This window comes from Pyricularia oryzae, chromosome 1 (assembly GCF_000002495.2).
Source record: "Pyricularia oryzae 70-15 chromosome 1, whole genome shotgun sequence".
In the NCBI taxonomy this organism is placed as follows: domain Eukaryota; kingdom Fungi; phylum Ascomycota; class Sordariomycetes; order Magnaporthales; family Pyriculariaceae; genus Pyricularia; species Pyricularia oryzae.
The window spans coordinates 1,465,484-1,490,453 of NC_017844.1; the positions used below are offsets into that span (position 1 = coordinate 1,465,484).

Genomic DNA, 24,970 nt, shown 5'->3' on the forward strand with positions numbered 1-24,970 from the left:
AGCATACGCCACTTCATTGTCTGTGGAGGCGCTCGAGCAAAAGATCCTGAGCGAAAAAGCATAGGTATTCGCGCTATTCAAGGTGTCTGGCCACTGTATATACCTGTAACGGGCATCGGGACTGTTAGTATTGTATTACGTGCCAAAGACTTTGCAAAAGAGATCCGATTGTATCAAAACGAAATAGGCAGTCATGACATAACGTTGCGTACCCCCTGTTCGGCACCACCCCTGTTCGGCACCCAAAAATAACAACACTTTTATTTTTATCCTCCAACTTCTATTATAAATATCTCGATGAATCTGTCACTTTTGGATTTACTTTTTTCTGATTTTAATTCTCCATTTTCCAATGAAGCAATATACTGAAAAACAGCTTATATCTGCAATTAACGACGTCAATAATGGCAATCCAATTGCAAAAACCTCCCGAAAATGGGGAATACCTAGGTCTACACTTCAAAGTCGACTTAAAGGTTCTCAACCTTATAAAAAAGCACAAAGCCCTTTTCAAAGGCTTTCCACGGAACAGGAAAAGCATTTGGCTGATTGGGTACTTACCCAAACAGCTTTAGGGCTTCCGCCAACGCATCAAGAATTACGCTTTTTTGCCGAACGAATTCTTCAAGCCGCCGGAGAGACAAAAGGCCTTGGAAAACGTTGGATAACTCGTTTTTTGGCTCGTTATCCAATCCTTAAAACCCAAAGGCCCCGTCGAATAGATAACGCCCGGGTTAATGGCGCTACTACGGAGGTAATTAAATCTTGGTGGCTTTATATTACGAACCCGGTTATTAACGCTATTAAACCGGAAAACCGTTGGAATATGGACGAAACCGGTATAATGGAAGGCAAAGGATCTAATGGCCTAGTATTAGGGCTTAACGGGATCCGGCCGTTGCAACGAAAAGAGCCCGGAACGCGTGGTTGGACGACTATAATCGAATGTATATCGGCTACGGGCGTTGCCCTCCCTCCCCTCGTTATATTTAAGGGAAAAAACGTACAACAACAATGGTTTCCCACGGATTTAAGCCCTTTCGATAATTGGCAATTTCATGCAACCGAAAACGGGTGGACAAATAACCAAACGGCTATCGAATGGTTAAAAAAGGTGTTTATTCCGTATACCCAACCTTTAACCCCTGAAAAGCGGTTATTAGTTTTGGATGGCCATGGATCACATATAACGGACGAATTTATGCTTCTTTGCTTGCAAAATAATATTCAACTCCTATATTTACCCCCTCATTCGTCACACGTTCTTCAACCATTGGATCTATCGGTTTTTGGGCCGTTAAAAGAAGCTTATCGACGTCAACTTGGATTTGTTAGCCAATTTTGCTGTTCAACAGTTATTGGAAAACGAAATTTCCTACTTTGTTATCGAAAGGCCAGATTAAAAGCATTTATAGCAAAAACCATTCAATCTGGTTGGCGTACAACGGGGTTATGGCCGGTAAACTTGGTTAAACCACTTTTAAGCCCTTTTTTGTTAGAAAATAGCAACGCCAACGTTATAAAAGATAAAAACAACGGTTTGCAAAGGGATAAAACACCGGAAAGCCCAGCCCAAAAAATTAACGACCCGTCTTTACTTATTTGGAAAACCCCTAAAACGACCCGAGATATCCGACTTCAACTGCAAAAACTTTCCCAATCCAACAAAACCAACGCTACTTCACGTCTTTTATTTGCAAAAGTCCAAAAAAGCTTCGAAGCCAAAGATACCCTTTTGGCTAGCGCCCAGCAAAAAATCAGCTTATTGGAAGCACAACTGCAGGCAATACGGCCGGTTAAAAGGAGGAGGGTGGTTCCGGATCCAAACGAGCTTTTGGTTAACAAACAGAACATTATTGGATTGCAGGAAAATGATATAGAAAATTTGGAACCTTTAGCTGATGAAGAAGAGGTTAATGAACCGGAGAAGCGTGAAAACGATTGTATTTTTGTCCGTTGATAATTTTATATTTAAATCAGTTTATAAAAGTAGGCATTTCGTTGTTAGATTTTCAGGGTGCCGAACAGGGGGTACGCAACGTTACATCATGATTGATGGATGGATGACGAAAACGTTTGGAGGGAAGTGGGAAGGTTGGTGAAAATTGGCAAAGGTGTGAACGTTAAAGGTTGAATCTAAGAAATTGTAATGGAGTTCGAATGAGAGAGGAGATAATTTGAGAAGAGATATGTGTTTGATATAGGCTGTATTTCAGTTCTCTTAGATCACCAGAACATGGTACGGTTGTAACACTGTTGTCGAAAATCTAAATTAAAATATAAAAAGATATCTAAATTTATACCATTCGCAATGCGATTATAAAAATCGACTGATTTTTGCGTGCGCGTGTAAATGTTTAACAATACATATAATTGTAGTAAAACTTTTAAATTGATTTATAAATATATAATAAAAGTAAATAAAATCACCGAAGAATTTAATTTATTAATCGTTATATAAAAATATAGTTCCAGTTAAAATACTGTTAAATTAACCTTTTTAACGTGGTTCATCAGGACCCCGGACATATCAGGACCCCGGACACTTTTCCTGCACAATACTACTTCCAATTTCAATTGCAACGCCAGCGTTGTTCAATTTACCTCAATGCAATCGGATATATGTACATCAGACATTTCTGCATCCTCCTGACAGGTGCGTGCATTATGTCCAGGTTTACCGCAGTTGCCGCAACGTCGTTTAGTCGCCGGCTGCGCACTACTCCCCTCCCCATTTTCATCTTTCTTTTCGTATATTAGACCATCGGCACCATTTGATTGAAGCAAATTCTGACCCTCTTGTATGGTAAATGACCCTCCTTCGCGGATACGTGTTTTTTGAGCCCTGCGCCGCTTGCTAAGCGCTTCGTTGGCCTTCCGAAGGCTGTGGTTCTCCGCTTCCAAAAGTGTGGTTCGATGAGCAATCGACTCCAACCCTTTTGCTAGCTGCTTTACAGCATTAAAAATAGGCGTTGGCGAGCTTCCCTGATGACAGTTGATTCGACTTTTAACAAGGGTAGATTGATTAACGGCTTCTGTCGGGTTGTGCGGTGTTTGAGAGACCCAGGTTTCGGTGCTGGAAAAATCAAGCTCTTTAGGTGACGGCGTCCGTAGCCTAACATCCAGCTTAGATATGACCATTTCCGGGCTATGGGGGATAATTCCCGCCCCTCGAAAACCCCCGGCCATATTTTCTTTTGTCATTGACTTTTTGTAAGCCGCTGCAAAAGCCAAAAAGAAGTCGACTTTGCTGATGTTAGTGATGTGGGCCCGGATAAAGTCGTTAATTTTTTGACCGTACGCCCGCTTAAGGACGTTAAACACTCCGACATCAAGTGGCTGGGTTAAATGAGATGAATGAGCAGGCAGGTAAAGTGGAATAATATTGTGATCTTTGCAATAGCCCTCGAATTCAGGGGATCGATGACTGCCGTGCCCATCGAGCACTAACATCCGATATACGCCTTTTGTCCGCGATTTTGTATGGTTGTCGAAATGCTGAACCCAGTCGAGGCCAGTCTCGTTGTCGGTCCATCCATTAACGGTGGGTTTGAGGCGCCACGTGTCCGGAAGACCGCCTTCTGTATACCAATTGGACAAATGGTAAAAGCCTTTGACGATGATATACGGGGGTATATCGTAACCGTCGCCACTGATGCAACAAATTGCAGTCGCCCATTCTCGATTGCCAGGCTGTACTTTTTTCCTTCTTCCGCGTCTTTCGGACCCAGTTACGACCATTCCAGCGCAAATCTGGCCCATCATAAAGCCGGTTTCGTCGAAGTTGTACATGTCGCAGTCTTGGATGCCATATTTGGCCCTCATATTGGCCACCAATTGAAACCACGCGTTTAACGCGTCAGGATCTTCGCAAAGAGCTCTTTGGAAATCGTAAGCGCGAGAAAAACGCGTTTTTAATTCTGTGCGTCGTTGTACGAAGCGATAAGCCCATTGCTTGCCGACCGGTCGCGCGTCCCGCGCAGCGAGAAGATGATCGGCCATTGCGGCCACATCAGCGATCTGGGCTGGAAACCCTCGGGAATCCAGGTCCAGTATATACTGGACAATTACTTCCTCTTCCCTTTCCGTTAGCTTTTGGTTGCCTGGCCGACGATTGGCCAAAGAAGCGATGCCGTTTATTCTGTCGTGTAGTGTCGATTTTGGGACATTATATATTAATGCAACCTTTCGTATGCTTTTCTTTTTGCTTGATCGGAGCTCATTTAGAGCAAGAATGATTCGCGCTTCGCAATTTGATGATTCCATTACTGTTGGGGGAAAGAACACGTGTGGAAAATAAAGGATGAAACTGGGTTGAAAAATGTCCGGGGTCCTGATATGTCCGGGGTCCTGATGAACCACGTTATTACTTTCACCCAAGTATAAATTTCTGCCATACACGGTTTATATATTTATATTATTCTATTATTAAGTGTTAATATATATATACTTTTATGAATGTGTTAAAAGTTACGTAGAATATTAATTACTAATATTAAAAATATATTAGTTTATTGGTAAGATTTCTCGGTCAGTGTAACTTCCAATTATAACGGTTAAAGTAAGTTTGAAAGTCTGGTTGTTTAGCCAGTGCAAACTGTTAAGTATAGCCCGGAAGGGGCAAGAGGATGCTTTTGTGATATTCTTAACGAAAAATAAAAAGGCCGTAATAAAAACCTCCCAATATATAAATTTATAAGTTGTAGAAGTGGTTTAGTTTGGCCGTTGTTTGTTATATATCATACTCCACATAATTAGACTGGATAAATAACCAATCCCGGGCGACTTATCGATTTGTACAAGTAAAATAACTAGAGCCAAATCTAACATTTACTAAAGTCTTAAGTAATTCTAATATAAACTTAGATATTATCGAAAGCTTTTGAGGAAACGCTCTCGTAAGTATTATTATTCATGAGAATTTGTACAGTTGTTGGAATAGAGAGGAACGCGTTGAATTCATCAATTCAATTAATAACTCGCGTGTAGCGCCCCACGTGACTCCCACGTGACTCACCCGGTCCCAAATTACAGGTATAAATGGGAAAGACGATCAGAAGCTCGAACCTGGATAGAATGGTCGTTACACAATAATAAATTACCTTTTACCCGTAACAACATTTTGTTAATTAATCGATCTAGGGCCTGTCAACAACAGTATTAATATAATTAATTTGCTGCTCGACAACTACTTCCGGTTTCTCTTTTGGTCCAACTTCCCAGGGAACTCTCTTTCTTGGCGTCATTATATTCAATTTAGTATTAAGTGGCTAATTAGAATTTCTATTTTTGGTTTCCTTTCTAAACTTGGATAGAGTTTTGCTAGTCGCGAGAGCAGAGGTATAATTGCTGGGTAAATGTGGTTTTAATTCGGTATCAGTTTAGTAATAATACTATTTTATAATCTTTGCCAGAGCCGTCGAATTAAAGGTGCCGGTAGCTGCCGTACCCGCCGAGCATTAATGTTAAATAAGAGTTCAGAAAGTTCCTGGAGAAATAAGTTGACAACCCAATTTAATCCGCACAGATCGGATAATATTCCAATTCTTAACTTTTAGCATTTTATAAAAGCAGCTGCTGTTTTAACTGAGTGAGCCTTTTAATCTATGAAACTACAAAAATAAAATTTCTGTAATATAACCAGAAAATTACAAACGTTGCACCAAGTTGAGGGGTAATAACTTTACTTTTACATGATAAATTGAACAAGAATTGTGATTCAGAGGGCGTAAAAACTTTATATATTTGGAATGCTATATTATGCGCCGCGTCCGCACGTATAACAGCTGCTTTTAGCTTTGCGAACACTTTCCCAGGCGAATTCCTGTTGGTCCCTTGTTTAAACGTCGTACCATTTCCTTTACCTTCCCTGCATCTCCTCATTAAACTGACGACAAACCCTGAATCTTTATTAGGCTCTGAGTCGACTAACCGCTTTTGTAATAATCTTCTGCTGTAGAGCAAGCCAGGTCTAGGAGAACCACGAAATCTGGTGCGAAAATTCCCGCTCCTTGGAATTTGGAACTACTGTTGCGTCTGTTCTGTGCGCGCTCTGGCATTGCCATATCCAAGTCCATGCTTCGTCTCAACTTTGGGACAAAATGCAGTCGCAGACTAATGGTACGGATAAAAACCTATTCCCTCATACAATGTCCGCCGGTGTCGGTTTTATGGGCTTTGCAGATCATGGTAATGGTTTTCAACAAGAAGTAATTTTGATACTTGATAATTCTCGCGAACAGTTAAATAAACAAAGGCCCGCGCATATATATACATGGCAACAAGAGTGGTTTTCATCGCCTGATACCGTGGTAAACGACGAGCATTGCCGTAGAGCCTTGGCGTCCATGCTATGATGGCTCATGAACTCTCGCGCTTTGGATTGGAGAAGAAGCGGCAGAGCATATAGAGGACAAACAAGGCACTCCTGAAAGTCCAATTACATAAAGCAAAAGCGGTCGTGGTGCATATATCGCAGGCAGGCATAAATTATAATGCGCCGAAACAAAAAAACAAGACCAGACTGTGGCCAAAAATAACAGCAAACGACGGAAATCACCCCTTCATGACTAGACTAGTATCAACCACTCTTAGTAGTGTGCGGAGCGGCGGCGAGAGCTGCGGAGCGGAGTGCAGTCGCCATCGCTAGGCTTACCAAAGAGGTTTGTGGTGTGGTCCTCGCAGGCGTTGGGCCAGGTGACGGGGCCGGGCGGGGTGTAGCTGGTCAGCGGCGGCCAGTAGATGTTGATCTTGATGCCGGGCTCGTTGCCGGTGTAGGCGCCGGGGAACTTGACGGTGGGGCCGGGCTTGCCGCTCCCGCTGCCCGTGACCTTGAGCTGGGCGCAGCCAATGTAGAACTGCGCGCCGCCAAAGGTGCCGGCGCCGTGCAGGCCAATGTGCTCGGCGCGCATGAGGTAGTCGCCCGGCGGCAGGTTCTGCGGCAGCTTGAAGGTGAAGCTGCTGGCGCCCTGGCTGCCGGGGAAGGTGGCCCAGTCGATGCCCGTGTTGGCGTCGATCTTGCCGCTGGTCAGCGAGTAGACCTTGAACCAGTCGCCGTCGCCCTTGTACTGGTTGGCGGCGACGCCGTCGGGAGCGCGCGAGAGGTACACGGCCTGCGGGCCCGGGTGTCCCAGGTTCGAGTTGACGAGGAATCCGACCTCGTCGCCCGGCGCCACCGTGTAGGTCTTGGTGGCGGCCATGATGGAGGCGTCGAGCCCGCCCTGGTTGCACACCATGTTTTGCGACTTGACGTCCTCGATGGGCGAGTTGGAGTTGGTCGTCCGTCGCACGTACTCGTACGGCCCGGTCGACTTGCCGTTGACCACGAGGGACTCGAAGTTGTAGTGCGCCAGCGCCGTGGGGATGAGGCCCACGGCGGCGACGATGGTGGCCAGGGTGTTGCAGTGCATCTTTGCAACGGCTTTGGGGACAGTGGGGAATCCTGTGCAGTGAGGCAAACGAAGGAGTTGCAGGCGGTGATTAAAAGGTGCCGCCAGATTGATGGAAATGCGATGATGAACTGTTGTTTATATATCCGTCAAGTACATCTTGGCGCCAGAAACGAGGCATGCAATGACGAGATCAACGTGACTGAGGATCACCCATTGTCTGCCTGTCTTCCATCAATCCGGCATTACGAAGACGGAAGATTTCGTATTCATTCCCGTTAGTATACAAGGATAACATAGACTTGTTCCAATTCCCCCAGCGCTCCCCGGATGAACGGATAGAAGATCGCCGCTAGCTTGTCACCAAGCCCAACACTTTTTCCCAGTACTGATGGCAATCTAATTACTTCAATGGTCAGCATTTGCTGCACCTGTGAAGGGGATGAGTTGTCCGGGGTGCAAGCTTTTAGCGACGCTTCGCCAAGGCATCGACGGCCCGTGTGTCCATCCCGATTGATCATCAGCAGGGAAGTCTCGCCAACGTTTGGTCGACGAAAACGGACGTGGCAGTCTGTATGAAATTAGGGTGCTGTTTTAGGATGGTGCAGGTTGACTTGATTGGGACATGCGGCCCATTTCCTACCGTCCATCTCGGAAGAGTTGATGATTATATTGCCGCCAATCAAAACAGACCTTGCCTTGTAGGGATCTGATTGCTTGGTGTAAGTCAGGGGCAACGGACTGTTTGAAGAGTATTGGAAGGAAAAGCAATCTGAACAGGAAAACCCCGTAATCAATTGGTCAATAAAGCACTTGCGTGTGCACTAGTTGTAACTTGTATGATTAACAGAGTATTGCTGAAGTTGTTGTCCGTCAAGATTTGTCCGTTGCCAAACGATACCAGTTATGCCAAAATTGGCGATGCGGAGGGGCGGGCTAACACAACCCATGACCTCATTGCCAATATCAAGCATTTTATTTCGAATCTTGGATTTAACTTTTCTTGGGGTGGATAAGCCGGGTCTAGCTCTCTAACAAACTGATATCTGCTCAAATGTCGTGGTAATTGAACGCGTTGCCCTCTATTCCAACGCCCATTGCGTAAAATTAAACAACCTGTCCCCGGTATCCGTGCCCTTCACTCCGGTATATTTATTCTCAGATACCCGCAGCGCTACGTTGTTTACATCTCCCCAGGACTCTATTTTTCGCCGGAGACTTTCCTTCTTATCCACAGCCATTGCACCGGCCTGGACAACACCTGCGACGAGCAGGACTTTTGCTTGGGGATTTATGCCCCGGATATGTTCGACGAAAACGACCATACTCTTGCCTATATTAAGTACTGAGTCGACAAATAAAATGCTGGCCACATCCGTCGCGTCCCTTTTTAGTAACTTGATCCGGGGTCTTGGCGAGCGCATATATCGCTTGTGGTAAGGCTTGATAGTCGCCCCTAGCTATGGGCTCGCCGCCGCGCAATCTGGCCACAATCAAAGTCCGATTTTCGGCTTTGAGCTGGTACCCGATGGTATTTGTACCCTGCACATACGGGATAGTATAATTTTTTAGAACAGCCACCTGAGTGGTTAGGTGCGTTGCCAGATATTTTCCCATTTGGACGTGCGCATCTTGCAAAACTGGACCGACGATCAACGCATTTCGCATAGGTAAGACAAGGAGTTTGGCTGGTGTCGAAGGTGCAATATAGACGGGCACCACGGTGGTTGCAACTGGGTATTACAATTCCGCAACGGGCAAATAGGGTGTGGTTTTACTATCGATACTACAAAGACGTGCGCGATGCAGGTGTTAAATTGTTTGTCCTTGGATTTCCGGAAGAAATGTAAATTGATGGCCTGTTCTACCTCAAAGTCCATCGTTCTGCTCCGGAATTTCTTATCATCAACCACCATAAGGGCGAGTCCCGCCATAACCATCATAGGATGTCCGAAGAACCATTCCCGTATACAGTTGCTGTGCGGCGACCGACCCGAGTATTTCTAGTCGCAAATTGTTCCACAATCCTGGCTTTAGTTTGAGGCGTAACAACATATTGGTCGCTGACACGCCCGCCACCGAAAACGGGAACCCGCGGGAGTTTTATCTGCTGGGGGACTATCTTCCGCACCTGCCGAACGCCGCTCGTCACAATCGCCGGTAATGGTCGCGGATCCCGGGCGGCTTGTAACAGCAGAGCAACTGTCTTTGGATAGACAGTGATCTGGTTGGCCACTGTGCAGGAAACGGAGTCGTAACTCTCACGAAAGTCCCCCAGACTCTCCAGCAGCACCGACACCTGCTGGAAAGCACGGTGCGTATAACCCAGGGGTCGTTATAAATAGTCGTAATGAATGGGTGAGGTTTTATCCATTAGGCGGAGCTGTTGAAGAATAGTCGTCTTGCCGACCCCTGGGAGCCCATGAATGCCGATGATGCCTGGGGGAGAGTTTATCGACAAGCATAGTATGAGAACTTGAGGACCTTGGATTTAAAACGGATGCAAAATGCTCATATAAAGAATAAATACTGAATGATGATCCACGTGATGCATGAGGAAGAATATGGGGGTTTTGATTTTAAAATATTGAGAACAACAAAATAAGAGAAAGTAAATCATTAAAGCTCCGGTTGTTAATAAACCTGAAATAAACCAGGTAGAGGAGGCCGAGTGAAATGGTTACTTACAGGAGGCAGGGTGGCGGGATTCCTCGAGCGGAGTGTTAAGGCAAGCAAATGTTAACGCAAATTATTTGAGACGTTAATTAGTTATAAAAACAGGAGTAGAAATAAAACTGTTGTCGGACTAGGTTATGCGTGTAGCCACACCAGCTGTATAGGAAAGCTCCTGAGACTTCAACCTCCATCCAATCTCCCGCAATCACGTTCAACCTTCGGAGATTCAATATTTGAAAGCTTTGAATCAGAGCACAACTTGAGCGCACTCGTCAGGTTTTACCTGTATTCGTCTTGATTCATCAACATGACTGCTTATTGTGAACGCTGCAATCGAAATTTCGGCAGCGACGACGCTCTGCAGCAGCATATTCAAGATGAGCTTCGAATGTGGTACGGTTCAGATAGCTCGTTGACGACATGGCGTGCGCTCTGTCGTGCTATCGGTGTCAACCAGCTGCCGCAAACATGCAAACAATGCGAAAAGGTACGCATAAACCACCAACAAAGCCCAAAAACTAGTTTTAACAGCGCCCTATCGTAGGCTGTACGAAGATTCCACGTGAACATTATCGATTTGATCGAGTGGGGGCCCAAACGGGAAACTACTGAAAACCCAGTCCAGACCTTTGGCACACTGGAGGAGTTGCGGACGTATACTAGGGACACGGGGAAGATATTCCGCAGTACTATTCGTGACGAAGGAAACGTCGTTCTGAGGCACTTGCTCAGGAAGATATTCTGAAATTCTAGTCATTTCTATGGGCTTCTCGACCTAACGTAGACAAAAACATTATATTTACCGACGATCCAACCACATCAGGCTGCAGCCCTCTGTATACAATGACGGTAGAGGATATGGTCTCCTGCAAGGCCTACGTCAATGAAAACCTCCACACAGTTTGCCCACAAATATAACCTGTGGAACATAAGTCTCGTGGAGCAAGCAACGGATGTTCGTAGGGCTGCAGTACACTTAACCGTCATGCTTTTTAACCATGCAGGACTAATGCTAGCGGCCCAGAAGTAAAGTAATTGACCCAATCGACCAGCGACGCGAAGTTAAAAAAATATGTTCTGGTATCACTATGCGACGCTGAACCCCGCAGTTAGCCGCCCTAGGTCCTCAAATCGGGTTGCGCTGTTGCTCCGCCACGAAAATGGAAGGCCTCCCGTATAATTCAGAAGACGTAAGCCAGCGGGAAAACATCTTTCGTTGGGTAAAGATAACGGAAATGCGGCTAGCGTAAATACCTGCCCTACTTCATGACGTTGGGATGAGCCCTGGGACTAGCACTGAGACTACGTTGCACGTGCGTTGGGCATGCGCTTTATTCGTACATTACACTTGTACAGATCCCCTGGGCAAATGAAACATGTGGCTTCGCAATTGTTAGGATTCAAATGGCGGTCAAGAATTTCGGGTGCCGGAATTGTGAGATGGACAGATACGGGGGTGCCGACTTTACGGAAGACCTAGCAGGTGGTCAATACTTGTCCTCTGTTTCTCTTCAGCCATAAAACCATAAAACCTTAGGCTATGCCTACATTTCGAAAGCCGCTCACTCGCCAACACACTTACGACGATGTCTAGAGAATCACCAGTTCGAGAATCCATACAGGAGACCAGCGAAAACTGCTGGTTGGTGGGAGGCAGAATTCTTCTCTCGCGAGTCTCATCGCCACCTGCGTCAGGCACGTATTGGGGCGATGGAAAAGGCTCATTCTTCGCCATCACTTATCCTGCTGTTCTTCCTCCCAAATCTAGGCCGCCATCGCCCACGAGCGACATTCAATAGGTCTATGATGCCGGCGACGTGTCCTCGGTCTGGATGATTGGAGAGGCATATTGCAAAGTCAAGATTTTAGACCAGCGGATTCCGCGCGCAACACGCGAGCACGTTACCTTGAACCATTTGGAAAGCCGAACTCTCAGTTTTACCGTCCCAACAGTCTATCACCACGATGAATCCGAGGGTCGGTACTACATCTTTATAAGCAAATTCAAGGTGTAACCCTGGGTCAAGCCTGGGCTGAGATGCGAGAAAAAACAAAGCAAAGCTGGGTCTCCCGGACGGTATCAATCATCGAAGAGTTGGCAGCCTGGCAGGCAGACAGTATATCGGGTGTGGATGGTGAATATCTGTCGGATCTGTTCCTTACTCCTCTGGGGACATCGAAGGATTGCAGCCCCCGCAACCTTTTGAACAGCTGTTCACAGCTGGGAATGAACTGCTCAACTTTTTATTTTTACCACTGCGATCTTGGGCCCGGGAATATTATTATTGATGACAATGCGCAGATAGTGGGCATCCTCGATTGGGAGACAGCTGGCTTCGTCCCGCGGGAATGGATCAGGACCAAGTTTTGCATTTCGAGCGGAATGGACCTACCGGGTGATGGAGAGAAGCGAACGGATTGGAGAAGGCGTGTTCAAAAGCATTTGGAAGGTGAAGGGTTTCCGGAGGTTGCAGACACTTGGGCTAATTGGTGGAATCCAAACCTGATCTTTCTGTTGCAACTTTGCTAGACACTCAAAATCCTATATTTGCACTACATTCCCTCCCCTGCGGAAACCGGTCTGACCGGACATCCACGGGTGCCAATGGGTCCCAAAACCCGTTGTGTCCCACCGAGCGAACCCCATCATTTTACCAAAATACCGTTTTGCCGCTAGATATCGTCTATCACACTCGGGACAAAGTGCCTTTGGATTTGAGATGGAATTGTCGTGTATTGTTATGTTTCCTAGGTTTAATAGAACTATGGGGGAATGCGCCGAAGCTTGTATATCCAAGCGGTTACTTGGCTTTCGAACGCACCAACAGTAAATAGTTATACCGCATGAATGAATCCAGGAATCCGGATCGCCGATTCTTTACAATGTTTCGTCAGCAAACGTAACACCAACAGGAAGCGATAGGTGGATGTCCATCTGCAGGCGGTGGATGGTACAGCATACTTCGCGTCAGCCGACCCTGCTGGAATTTTCTTTTATTTGCGGCCAAGTTGTTGCCTGCCTATCCTTATATTTTTAGTATTCCTTGAACCCGCAGGCACCCGCGTCTATATTCTGTCGTTATTTTACTGGGGTGTTTCTACAGTCTTTCGCTAGCCATAGCTGCATTGAAATATGGCGTGTTATTTGAGACTGTGGTTTTGTAATAAAGTGATGAAGTGTAAATTAACCACCGACCAGGGTTGGCAAAACGCCGTCTGGATGCCTGCCTACTCTAGCAGTCGTCAACAGTTTTTCATGGACTGAGTCTTGTGGGATAGAAAAGCTCATTTATACTATGTTGATTTGAGCCTTGATAAGCTCATAAGAGCAAGGTGATGCACTAGCACGGATGGTTGTTCCTCATCCCTCGCAGTCACCGCCCACCAACACTTGATGCCGCTCTTCCCATACCGCTCCAGCGCAACCGCCACATGCCAGCATTAAGTCTCATGACCTGCCACCAGGTCGGACCGTATATCCGCCACTCTCTTGTGGCAGCCGGCTCGGGCCTCCTCCTCTCAAGTATAGAGAAACGCCAGGGGGATAACCTACAGGTCCAGTCAGGGCTTAAATAAGGGTGCCTGTCATTGGACACCACATGCTTGCAAATGTGTTTCTCCGGCACCTCCTGTTGCGGCAGACGAGCCACAAGCCTGTCGTTGCAATCCTCTTTATGCAGCCTAGCCACTGACGTGAGCAGGAGGTCGTCTCATCAGCGAAGGTGATGGGCAATGGAGTATAGCACTCTGCTTCTGTGTCGGCTGTCGCTGACATAACTCTCCATAAGGCCAACCCCCTACGGCCCCGGTCGTGACTCCGTCATGCAAGAACTGAGCTAGCCTACTACCAAACGAGTTGATCAACTCAATCCACTCCATGGCCGGCATCTCTCCAAGGCTGATCAGGGACGCCGGTGCGCTACCCGTCATTGTTGCTTCGATGGTCGCGTCAACGACTGCGCTGCTCCTGCGCTCCATAACACCATCTGGGGAAGAAGCTCCAAGCGACTTGATGATTTCTCGGAGATCTTTGGGTATTCGACGACCAGCTGCGGTCCTCGACGTCGTTGACCGATAATTTGGCATTCTTAAAGACCAACGGCACCAATATGCTCCGCAGTAGGTGCTGGAAAGACGGACTTGGTCCTCGAAATCAATCAGTGGTACCGCCTGATCCAGCAGTTCGGTCGGCAGATCCGCAAGCGAGAGGGACATTTTTCGTTGAATAGTATATTAATTCCCGAGGTTGAGAAAAGAAGTTGGATTAGGGCCAAGACGCCGATTTGCTTTTCTATCAAACATCTAGGTGGCTGGCACCGCGGCAATGCCGGCTTGGCATGCATGGTACTTATTCATAGCCCGCATCCCATGGTAACAGCAACTTCTATACTGGTCATCTCTTATTCCAGGGCATATTGGGCCTGTCTAACAACGGTTTTCATAGGTTGGTTTTGCTTGGCTAGTTTGAGTTTGCGTTCAAATCTCTATCAATGATAAGGTTTCTTTGGATGTATGCCTAATCTAAACGAACCAGGTAGCAACTTGGTAGATAAAGTGCCACGGACCCAAAGACGACTTTGAATTGGGAAAATATCAAAGAAAAAGACAGAAAAGTAACCCAAGGCAAACTAGCCTGCTTATATGGAACCCATAATGTTCCTCCCAAGTGCCTAGTTCGAGAGGCCAAAGCGGGTGCGGGAAGAATTGTGACAGGCTTGTAGATGCGAACCATTTAGGAGGATAAATTCATGGTGGGTTAGCTGGGTCAGGTAATGCCCATTTCAAACACATCAAGGCTCTATTCGGTTCATTGCCAATTTTGAAAAATGACCGAGGCAAGGGGAAGAGATGCTTTGGTTCCGTACTTTCCCGTGCCCTACGACTCTTTCGATTGGTTTAGTATTTTTAGTACGCAGAATAACTTGGGTATGTACAGCCTCCCACATGAATCAGGGAGTTGTATAGGAACCCCAGTCCCTGTAAGCTGCTCGCTCTGTTTGGCTAGATAGTTGCATACATGAGAGGCTTTCTCTGTCAGTCGCGGGTCTATTCAATGGCTAAGATAACTGCAGAGTTAATCTCATTTTGTTCTGCGCGGATAACCAGTCCTAATAAGCAAGTCTGATATGAGGGTATTACAGTTCTCACGGCCGAATTTAAGTGGTGATGGAGCCAGAAAGAAGTTGAAGAACAAAACCAGGTATAGGAAAATGAGACTACATAAGAGCCAACAAGAGTACCGGCAGTCTTAGTTTAATAAATCATACCTGCTACCGTATAAATTGCCGGATATACCCAATTCACCGCCTACAGGTCGCTTACTGATGACATACTTTCAATTGGGCGGGTACCTGTCTGGGCGTTTGATCACCTCAGCCAAGTCAGCTTACGTCCGTAAATTTGCGGGGTTCACTGAGGAAAAAGTGAAAATCCAGTTGGCTTTTGATCCGGCTCCTAAATTTGAGAATCCGCTCGAAAGCACGCTAATGCAGGTAGCCTAAGGGAGTGTTACCCTACCTGGCTCAGAGTTTAATCGCGTACTACCATACAAGGTCGCCTTTTGTGGCCGTTGAAGACGCCACGCCGCGAATATCCCGAAGGTGCTCGTCGTTCTGGTTGGCGTAACGTTTGACGGTTATCTTGTACCTACATTAGACAGTCTCACCTAGTTCTAGAATTACCCATAGTCAATGTGCCACGATTAGCTGATACCGCAGACGATCTTCTCAAATCAGCACCGGGGTGCGCTCATCGCAGCCAAGTCTTTCTTCACCCTTGCCGTTTGTTTGCCTTCTCACTTTCCCCTCAGGTTCCTTCCTTCCCGGACCGGGTGTCAACCAGCTGCAAATCTCAGGCTCGTGCCACCACATGTCCAGTCCTCGACTTGCTGTTCCCCTTCCCTGCGGTTTCCCTTCCTGAAAATTCCAACACCTGACGCTCAACAAAGTTCTCTGGGTTCTGACTGGATATTTCTCCTGATGCCTGTACCCTCACGGTCTGCCACAAAACTCGGAATTTGTTGACCTCTCTTTTCACGACATCGAAGACTAGATACGCATCCCGTAGCGACGACCATGGCATCCCCGCCGCCCATCGAGCTAGTGAGGCCGATTGACACGTCCCTTCAACCGACCGAGTCCAACGCCAACGACCCGACCACACCCCATTCGGCGACATCTTCTGCCCGTCACCTCCATCAAGACAGTGGGATAGTCAAGAAGCTCTCGGCAATCCAAGCGATTCGCAAATGGCCGTGGATTTCAGTGTGGCAGCTAGCCCTCTCGTCGGGCATCATCCTCACCGGCTTTGACCTCAGCATCGTTTCCAACGTGGCATCCCTCCCCGCCTTCCAGGTTCAATACGGCACGATCTACGGCGACAAGTACATCCTTCCGGCCCTCTGGCTCGGAGTCTGGAACGCCTCGATTCCGATCGGCGCCATCGTTGGTGCCCTCGCCGCGGGCTTGCTTCAGGACGTGGTGGGACGTCGAGCCGCCGTCGCTGCCGCTAGCCTCCTCTCGGCCGCCTGCGTCGCGGCGGCTTTCTTTTCAGACCAGGCGGGCGTGGTCGACGCGCAGCGAGGCGTGTTTCTCGTGGCCAAGACGATGCAGGGCTTCGCCACCGGCATGATGCTCTGCACCGTCGAGACGTGGCAATCCGAGGTCCTCCCGCCGGCGCTCCGCGGGCCCGGCATAGCGCTTTACCCCATCTTCACTCTGCTCGGCCAGCTCGTCGGCGCTGTCGTCGTCCAGGCCGTTCTCGACGTCAAGTACACGGTCAACTACCGGCTCGCCTTGGCAACGCAGTGGCCCTTCACCGCCCTACCACTCATTGTCTCGCTTCTGATGCCGGAGAGCCCGACTTGGCTAGTGCGGATGGGTCGGTTGGATGGTGCGCGCAAGAGTCTGGCAAGACTGGGATCTACAAGGGACGATGGCGACGTTGATGCTGAGCTCCAAGGCCTGAAGCGCATCATCCAGCTCGAGCGCGAACAGAGCGGCAACAGAAAGGTGGGCTACATCGAGTGCTTCAAAGGAACAGACAGTCGCCGCTCATGGATCATTCTGTTTGCGCGGGTCATCCCATCCTTCTTCGGCCTCCCGCTCTTCTCAACTGCTAGCTACTTCCTCCAAGTCCTCAACGTCCCGCCGCGCCTCAGCCTGCTCTTCACACTCATCGGCGTCGTCATCGGACTCTTCTCAAACTTTGTCAGCTTCTGGACGCTCACCACATTCGGCCGCCGACCACTCATTATCGTATCCATGGCCGGTGCGGCGGTCATGTGGGCATCCATCGGCATCGCGGGCTGCTTCCCCTCGACGCTGCCGGCCGTGCAGTGGTACGTCATCGTGGGCATGATGGTCACCATCTCGCTGGTCGGCGTCGCGGCCTGGCCTGCCTCGCACGTCGTGGCCGTCGAGGCTTCGTCGCTCCGCCTCCGGTCCCGCAGCCAGGGCATCGCGGGCGTCGCGGCCAACCTCGTCATGGGAGTCGTCAGCATTTTCCTCCCATATATTTACAACCAGGACCAGGGCAACGGTGGCGCGCGCGTCGGATTCTTGTTTGCGTTCCTCTGCCTGGTCGGCACGGTGCTGTCGTGGCTGTTTATTCCCGAGATGAAGGACCGCACCGTTGAGGCCGTCGACTCCATGTTTGAGCTTCGGCTTCCTGCCAGGGCGTTTGCGAGCTGGCGACGCGAGGGAGATGAGGAGCTGGAGGGTCGGGAGAAGCGCCCTGGCACTCAGGAGCGCGAAGCTCAGGAGACGACCGGGAAAATGTGAGCATCATCTTTCCCGGTCGATCGGTGGTAGAGATTACGTGATCTCGAATGGCGATGAGCGGGCTGCGTGTTTTGGGATGGGATACCTGTGCATCTTGCTTTTTATAGAATATCCAGCTGTTTCACGAGAGAGGGAAACCAAAAAGGTGAAGGGGATCTGAAAGGGGATCCTGGACATGTCTTGTTAATTCTGCGGGAGCATTTAATTGCGCAGTTGTCTCGGCATGGATCTGGCTCGACTACATCGAAACACTAATTTGGTAGCAATTTTAGCAAACACGAACCTGTTCTTCCTTGTTTCTTTTTTTTCTTCTTTTTCCTTCCTTGCACGATATCCATGTCATGTACCTCTGTATGAACTCTACAGAGTTTTGCCCAGAAGGCTGTGTGAGATTAGGATTGGCGTAGTTTGAAGCTTAATTCGTATCACTTCTTTGCCATGTATTGCTGCGGATGCAATGCATGGCTGTGGCAAGGTAGAAATTTGGGACAGCGGACGCGCGTTTTCACGACCAAGGAGCGGAAGCCATGCAATACTACAGGTTAAATCACATGTCTCGTGTGGGGGTTATAGCTTCACGTTGTATTGGATTGGTATGTTAAAGGAAGGAGGAAGGAGGAGTAAAGGGTAGATGGAGGTGGGTATAAACATACATTGCTTCATCTGAAGACAATTCGGACGTTTTGTCTTCCCCTTCAATCTTGGCATTTCATCCAATGTCAATCCGTTCATCGTCAACATGGGATGGCACTTGCAGGTAGGGCTGAAGATTGAAGCCGTCGCTATGAACGACGCAGGCAGATTGGCTACCCGAATCCACCTTACTTTCTCAGGAGTTGACATGTTTGTTTGGAGGGGCGGCAGTTCGATACATTTTTTGATGGTGTGGAATGCAGGCGGCTGTGGTGATGTCATCAACGACAGTTTGCGTTTGTCAAAGCTCGTGTCTTGTTTTTCTGGGTCAATAAAGTCAATCATCGGGAAAAACGGGGCCTCCCCTTTTTTTCCCTCTCCCGAGACCCTGCATTTTGCCCCTCACAATTTAACGGAATGGATCATTTCTGCCAGTCATTTCCATCGCCAACCGTGCCTTGCTTGCCAACATGCCATGCTTGATGTTTGCTGTGCGACCCGGATATTTTATCTTCTTGTGGTCGCGCGTAATAATCTCCGCTTGCAAAAAGGACCTGCAAACCTCTTAGTTTAGGATTGAGAGAAAGCGAGATACAACGTAGCCTTGGTGACTTAGCGTGCGGCCAGTGGCAACGATCCGGGGAGGCAACTGTCATCAGCTCCCGGCTTCGGCAGTGGGGCTTGGCAGAGGGTGAGACGGGAGTCTGTCTCCTTTGCTGTGATATCTTGCTTACCACCTACCTAGTTACTTTACTATAAACAGCCTCGTGACCAGAAGATAGATGACGACTACGGCACCTCGTGTTGCTTTTGTTCCTAGGAATTTAGTGTTGATACTGGGGTTGGTTTCTATACTTGCCGTTGGCACGTTTGGAACGCAGCGCAGCGAAACCGTCATATTTAGCGAAACCTATTTTTGTCCTACTGCATGTGTACCTGTACCGCAGGACCTACTGCATCACCCAAGTCCTGTGGGCAAACGGTGACATCGAGTCAAGAGACAGCGGGACCGGACCACCCCATCAGATCGGCGCTCCTAGGTCTGCATTAACCTCAAGTCCACGTCACCGAGATTGTATTTTCAGTTCGTGTTGAAGAAATTCGAACAAGTTTCTAGGATACATCCTTAACCTCGGCGACCCTATCCTACCTTGCTATTTGGACCGGCGAAAACCCAAATTTTCTTGTATATATTCAGCATCAATCCGCCCTGTATGGATTGGTTCCATCAATAATTACTGACTAGACCATTCTCTCGCTACCAACCAACAAACAAGCCAACAAACACATAATAAACTTACTTCGTACATAATCTTCTCGAAACACCCAATTGCCCACATAATAATCATAGTCTAAAAATAAAAATCGCATCCACCCACCATGCAGCTCCTCGCCACGACCCTCACCTTCGCTTCAGGCGCTGCGGCCTACATCAACAGCATGAGCGCGCCCGCTTCGGTGCAGCGCGGCCAGGCGTTTACTGCCCAGCTCAATTCGTCCATTTACGTTCAGAACTACGACGACTTCGGGGTCGTGTGGGGTCTTGCTCCGCCCAACCTCAACACCAGCGCTTGCGTCGGGTGCGTCGGCCGACGCATCGGGTACACGAACCTGTTTGGCGACAAAGCCGACGTCCAGGTGCCGCCGTCGGGTACCGTCGGGGTGCAGGTCACTGTGCCGGCCGACCAGGCTCCGGGCGAGTACCTGCTCATTGCTGGCGCTAGCTACCTCGTTGGTGTAAGCTTCTTTCACCCTCTTCATCCTTGGTCTCAAGCGAATGCTTGTTTGTCGATTCTAGTGCTGACTTGTTTTCTGCGCAGGCTTCGGGGGTCACTGGGTTCAATTATTTTAATACTACAGTTCAGGTCTGCGAGTAATGGAGCTTTAATGTTTCATATTTGAGTTTGGATGGAAGTCGGAACAGACAAAAAAATAAAACGATAATGAATCAATCTGCTCTCTCGAATCGCGCTGTGAATACCAAGCCGGATTGGTCGGCTCCTTGTTAAATTTCGTTGTTGCTTGCCAAGACAGCTGGCCGCCACCTGGACTTGCCAACGACGGACGCCTCAATCTCCACCGAATTGAAATGCGTTGGACTGTGCACCGCCGCAGCTCGTGGGACCAATCGTTGCCACGCAAAATGTGCCCAATGGCGCGTTGAAAAGAGGTTGTCTGCCCGCCAGCCCTTGCTGTTCATTCACAACAAATACCACCCTGGTAAACTGCTGTAAGATCTGCACCAGTCCCGTCTCGGATCCACAGAAACATGTCTCCAGCACTGCGCCCCTTTTTGGTTGCCCCTTCTGCGTCTGCTAAAAAGGGACAATAAGGATCAGGGCTGAATAGCAGTTCCGCAAAAAAAAAACGAATCGGCAGCGGTAGCCGTGAACCTTTTTTTTATTTTCGTTCCTGCCTGCAGACGCTAGTAGGCGTTCAAACACCTAAGCCATGACCACGTGTAGGGGTCCTGTAGGTTCGTTCGATTCATCACGGACAAAACCAAGAAAGTGAAGGTGAAAGGAATGGACAATTCGCTTGGCGATCGAAGTGAACTGCACTCTTGAGTGGCCAAACTTGGCAGCCCTTCCAGCCAAGGCAAAACTACCACTCACGCAGGAGCGAACCGCCCTACCTGGAACTTGCCTTGCTTGCCAGCCAACGAAACAATCTCCACCTGTGAGGTCAACGCCAAGCCCGCTACCGCCTCCAACTGGGCCCCGACCTCCCCGCAATACCATGCAGGCTGGCCATTGTTTGCTGGGGAGCAAATGACGATGGCGGCTCTGTTCCCTGATGGATTTTCTTCCTGTCTCTCGGGTTTCTCATTTCTTTTGGATTCGTAATCTTCCTCTCGGCAACCTGCCTTTTAATCTGTAGCTTTAGCTCTTTTCTGTATCTTTTTTTTGTTTGTTTCGTATCATTTCCCTCTTCCCCGTCCTCCACTCTACCAGGCGTAATGTGCTCGGGGCTTGTGTAGGGACCCATCGATCGCAGCACCGACCCTGACACGACTCTTGTGTCTGGTACGACAACTGTTTCGGACTTGTGCGCAGCGGCTTTTCTTGTGGCTTCCAGCTGTCTGTCTCTCGTCTGGTGCGACCCCGACCAAAAATATTTTTTTTTTGTTCAACATTCAGCCAGACCTGAAGACGAGAAGCGCGGCCGTGCGACCTAGAGAAAATAGGATGCTCCCCGCCGCATTGAGGCTGCTATTTGCAGCATCTACCGCCACCGCGGCCATCGTCGCCCGTGACCAGCCCCAACCGCCGCTTCTCGCGCACTGTCAGGTCGACGACAACGGCGCGGCCGAGTTTGGCGATGGATACGTCCGCTACCCGCTGCGCACCTCTGAGCGGCGCCGTCCGCTGGGTGACGCGGCGATCGACAGGGCCATCGTGTCGCTGGCCAAGCTCCAGGCGCGCCAGTCGGTAGAGTCGGGCGTCACCAACATTGAGGACGGGCTAATCTACTCGGTGGATATTGGAGTGGGTACACCGAAGCAGGAGATTGAGGTGGTTATCGATACCGGCTCGTCAGAGCTTTGGGTCAATCCCGACTGCAACAACATCGAGAACCGGTTGAGCAAATCGATGTGCAGGGCCGTGGTGCACTACGAGCCCAGCCAGAGCAGTACTGCGGTTAACCTGCGCAGGAATGGAACTATCACGTACGGGTCTGGTGATGTTAAGTTCAACTATGTGGCGGATACAGTGACAGTTGGTTGTGAGTCTTGCCTGTTTCCATTGCAACGAGCCGAGGAAAAAAAAAAAGAAGAAAAAATAAAAAATAAAAACCCATAGTACTAACCTTTCTTCCACAGCCAACACCGCCATCAGGAACCAGACTTTTGGCGTGGCCACCCAGTCGACCGATATCTTCATGGGCATCATGGGCCTGGGCCCCCGTCTCGGCCGCCCCCGGGAGAGCAACTATTCCCTGTTGCTGGAAAGCCTGGTCGAGCAGAAGCACATTCGAAGCCGTGCCTTCAGCCTGGACCTGCGAAGCGTCAACAGCCGCACCGGCGCCGTCATCTTTGGCGGCATCGACACGACCAAGTTCATCGGCGACCTGTCCAAGACGCCCATGCTATCGCCGCAGGAGACTCCACAGGGCGCAGATAGGTACTACGTCCACATGACCTCCATCTCCCTGTCGTCGTCGGGCAGCGATTCGCGCAAGGTCTTCGACAAGGGCTCCACCAATGGAGTGGCTGTTTTCCTCGACAGCGGCGGCACCGTCTGCCAGCTGCCGCAGGCCATCTTTCAGCGAATCGGCGAGGCCTTCCCCGGCGCCACCCTCGACTCGCGCTCGGGCTTCTACCAGGTCGACTGCAAGGACGCCACGTCGGCCAACGGCACCATCGACTTCGGCTTTGGCGACAAGGTCATCCGCGTCGGCTACGCGGACTTCATCTGGCGGCCCGCCAGCAACGTCTGCGTCCTCGGCGTCAGGGCCCTGGCCAGCCAGCGCGGCGAGCCCATCCTGGGGGCGAGCTTCCTGCGCGCCGCCTACGTCGTCTACGACCAGGACAACAGGAATCTGCACCTCGCGCAGGCCGCCAACTGCGGCGACGGCGACATTGTCAGCATCGGGCAGGGCTCTGATGCGGTGCCGTCGAGTGCCAAGGGCAAGTGCACCGTCGCCTCGAGCGGAGACGGAGTGACAAGTGCTGACGAGAAGAAGAACGCGGCGGGTAGGATGGCGGATGGGGCCAGCTGGATGTTCCTGCTAGCGGCGGGCGGCTTGTCCGTCCTGTATACCTCTTTTACATAAGACGGATTGGGTTTGGTTCGGTTTGTGGTGAGCGAGCAAGTTAAAACACTACATAATTGATGAACATTACGAACTATTCTCAAGCCTGGGTCGATGTCTTTTCTTAACTGGGGGAATGTAGAGTGATTTCGACGTCCATCATTCACTCCTTGCCACCGTCAGATTATTGTCACACGGATTACCCTCGTCGATTTCTATTCGTGCTGGTCATGCTGAACTGCCATTGCCAAGGCTGAGCGGCGGGAGTGGGACAGTTGCAAAAGATACATGTTTCTTTATATGCAAAACTTGGCAAGGTTACACCTGTTGGGTAATTGGGATCTATGGCCTCAACACGCCAAAGCACCCGGGATAGGGCATAGGCTGAGAAAGGGGCCAGTTTCGATTTCTGTCGAAGCTAGCCAAGTGTTCCTGGGAGCCTCTTATTGGCTATGGCTATCTATACTCATCATATGGCCATGACGGAGGCCTGCTACCGACCTGATAATACAATCGGCAGTGGGCAGTCCAAATGCAAACTAGCATTATAAACACTGAATGTCCTCCGGTTGTGGATATGATCAGGATTGCAAACGTAGTGCTGGAGCCTGGGAGACAGGATGGCCATATCGTACTACGTGTGACACTCATACTATGCGTTTTTGAATACTGTCAACTCAGGATATCCCTCGCAACCTCCGAGTCCTGGATCTCTTTCGGTCTTTTCCTAGGTACGCGCCCTCGTCTGTCGAGGCTCCACTGCCAGAACGACCAGCTTCTCCGGATTCAGGTGCAGGGAGGCACTGCTCAGTAAATAGCTGAAGGGGACTATCAGGGGCAGAGAGCATCTTGTAATTAGCCACCTGGCTGAAGAGATTGTCAAGCGAACCTAATATGAACTACTGGTAGACCTAGCAGACTTCTAGGTCGTCGAGGATTGTCTCTGTGGTGTGTGCTGTTCTGCTCTCATAACTGCGTCTGCAACATCACTTAGATTAAGCCTTCTTATCAAGCAGTCACTTACATACATACCCACTCGGGTACCCATTTGTTGCCGTTTGTCCAAGCTTACCTTCTTTACGACTAAAAGTACACGCCGCCATCGCCGCGGAGTCGCGGACACGGATTGTGTATGGTAAAAGCCACTGCTGACTATGAAAAGTTGCTGCTTGACAAGAACGCCCAAGATTATTGATAGTGGTATAGTTGTCAGAAGTAATTCCGCTTCGGACCTTGTGCCCAGCGGTTTCTTGATTAGCACCTCATAACTCCTCTTGGCAGTGGTTGAGGTGGTCGTTCAGGGCATACGGCTTCAGTCGCCACTTAACGTTCTCACAAAGGCTGTCTGGTTATTCTGCCCCGTCCTTTGCGAAGATATTGTTCGGAATGGCGGATCAAATGTCCTCGGACAGCTGAGTGTTTGCAGAAACGACATCTAGCGCCACCGGGACAAGGCGATGAACAAGGACCAATCTACAACGATGGCGCTGTCCAAGCCAGGAATGAACCAGGCGTAGGGATGCCAACCATGTCAAGCGGGAAAACTATTTTGTCTACTTTCCCCTCCTCGACCTTCTTGTCACAACCCTTTTCAAAAAAGACGGGATTTGCGGCAGTGAATACTTTGCCTTTGACGGCAGCCTCAAAGTGAACTTCTTATTTAAACAGACGCGTCCTAGCAACTTTGTTCAAACTCATGTTGAAATGCTTTGAGTTGGCACCGGCTGGGATAAGCCG

General features: G+C 49.2%; 8 protein-coding genes across 8 annotated transcripts; 4 read left to right on the forward strand and 4 right to left on the reverse strand.

The window, feature by feature from the left end:
• Window positions 1-6,590: 6,590 nt before the first annotated feature.
• MGG_11948 (uncharacterized protein) lies at window positions 6,591-7,409 on the reverse strand (the record flags this gene model as incomplete). The annotated part of the gene is made up of 1 exon (XM_003709062.1): window positions 6,591-7,409. The coding sequence occupies one exon, from the start codon at window positions 7,407-7,409 to the stop codon at window positions 6,591-6,593; it is 819 nt and encodes a 272-aa protein (XP_003709110.1).
• Window positions 7,410-8,470: 1,061 nt separating this feature from the next.
• Window positions 8,471-9,328, reverse strand: MGG_14589 (uncharacterized protein; the record flags this gene model as incomplete). The annotated part of the gene is made up of 3 exons (XM_003709063.1): window positions 8,471-8,716; window positions 8,787-8,930; window positions 9,167-9,328. 3 exons carry the CDS (start codon window positions 9,326-9,328, stop codon window positions 8,471-8,473), a joined length of 552 nt encoding a protein of 183 aa, XP_003709111.1.
• Window positions 9,329-10,371: 1,043 nt separating this feature from the next.
• MGG_02344 (uncharacterized protein) lies at window positions 10,372-10,809 on the forward strand (the record flags this gene model as incomplete). The annotated part of the gene is made up of 2 exons (XM_003709064.1): window positions 10,372-10,551; window positions 10,609-10,809. 2 exons carry the CDS (start codon window positions 10,372-10,374, stop codon window positions 10,807-10,809), a joined length of 381 nt encoding a protein of 126 aa, XP_003709112.1.
• A 720-nt stretch (window positions 10,810-11,529) lies between these two features.
• On the reverse strand, window positions 11,530-11,799 carry MGG_11947 (uncharacterized protein; the record flags this gene model as incomplete). Its single annotated transcript, XM_003709065.1, has 2 exons — window positions 11,530-11,565; window positions 11,647-11,799. 2 exons carry the CDS (start codon window positions 11,797-11,799, stop codon window positions 11,530-11,532), a joined length of 189 nt encoding a protein of 62 aa, XP_003709113.1.
• Window positions 11,800-13,583: 1,784 nt separating this feature from the next.
• Window positions 13,584-14,279, reverse strand: MGG_02345 (uncharacterized protein; the record flags this gene model as incomplete). Its single annotated transcript, XM_003709066.1, has 3 exons — window positions 13,584-13,613; window positions 13,691-13,752; window positions 13,838-14,279. 3 exons carry the CDS (start codon window positions 14,277-14,279, stop codon window positions 13,584-13,586), a joined length of 534 nt encoding a protein of 177 aa, XP_003709114.1.
• A 1,605-nt stretch (window positions 14,280-15,884) lies between these two features.
• Window positions 15,885-18,257, forward strand: MGG_02346 (uncharacterized protein; the record flags this gene model as incomplete). The annotated part of the gene is made up of 2 exons (XM_003709067.1): window positions 15,885-17,841; window positions 18,212-18,257. Exons 1-2 carry the CDS (start codon window positions 16,139-16,141, stop codon window positions 18,255-18,257), a joined length of 1,749 nt encoding a protein of 582 aa, XP_003709115.1. The 5' UTR covers window positions 15,885-16,138.
• A 1,436-nt stretch (window positions 18,258-19,693) lies between these two features.
• MGG_02347 (uncharacterized protein) lies at window positions 19,694-20,444 on the forward strand. Its single transcript, XM_003709068.1, has 2 exons — window positions 19,694-20,215; window positions 20,299-20,444. Exons 1-2 carry the CDS (start codon window positions 19,859-19,861, stop codon window positions 20,353-20,355), a joined length of 414 nt encoding a protein of 137 aa, XP_003709116.1. The 5' UTR covers window positions 19,694-19,858; the 3' UTR covers window positions 20,356-20,444.
• An 898-nt stretch (window positions 20,445-21,342) lies between these two features.
• MGG_11945 (candidapepsin) lies at window positions 21,343-24,325 on the forward strand. Its single transcript, XM_003709069.1, has 2 exons — window positions 21,343-22,204; window positions 22,302-24,325. Exons 1-2 carry the CDS (start codon window positions 21,667-21,669, stop codon window positions 23,252-23,254), a joined length of 1,491 nt encoding a protein of 496 aa, XP_003709117.1. The 5' UTR covers window positions 21,343-21,666; the 3' UTR covers window positions 23,255-24,325.
• The last annotated feature ends 645 nt before the right edge of the window (window positions 24,326-24,970 follow it).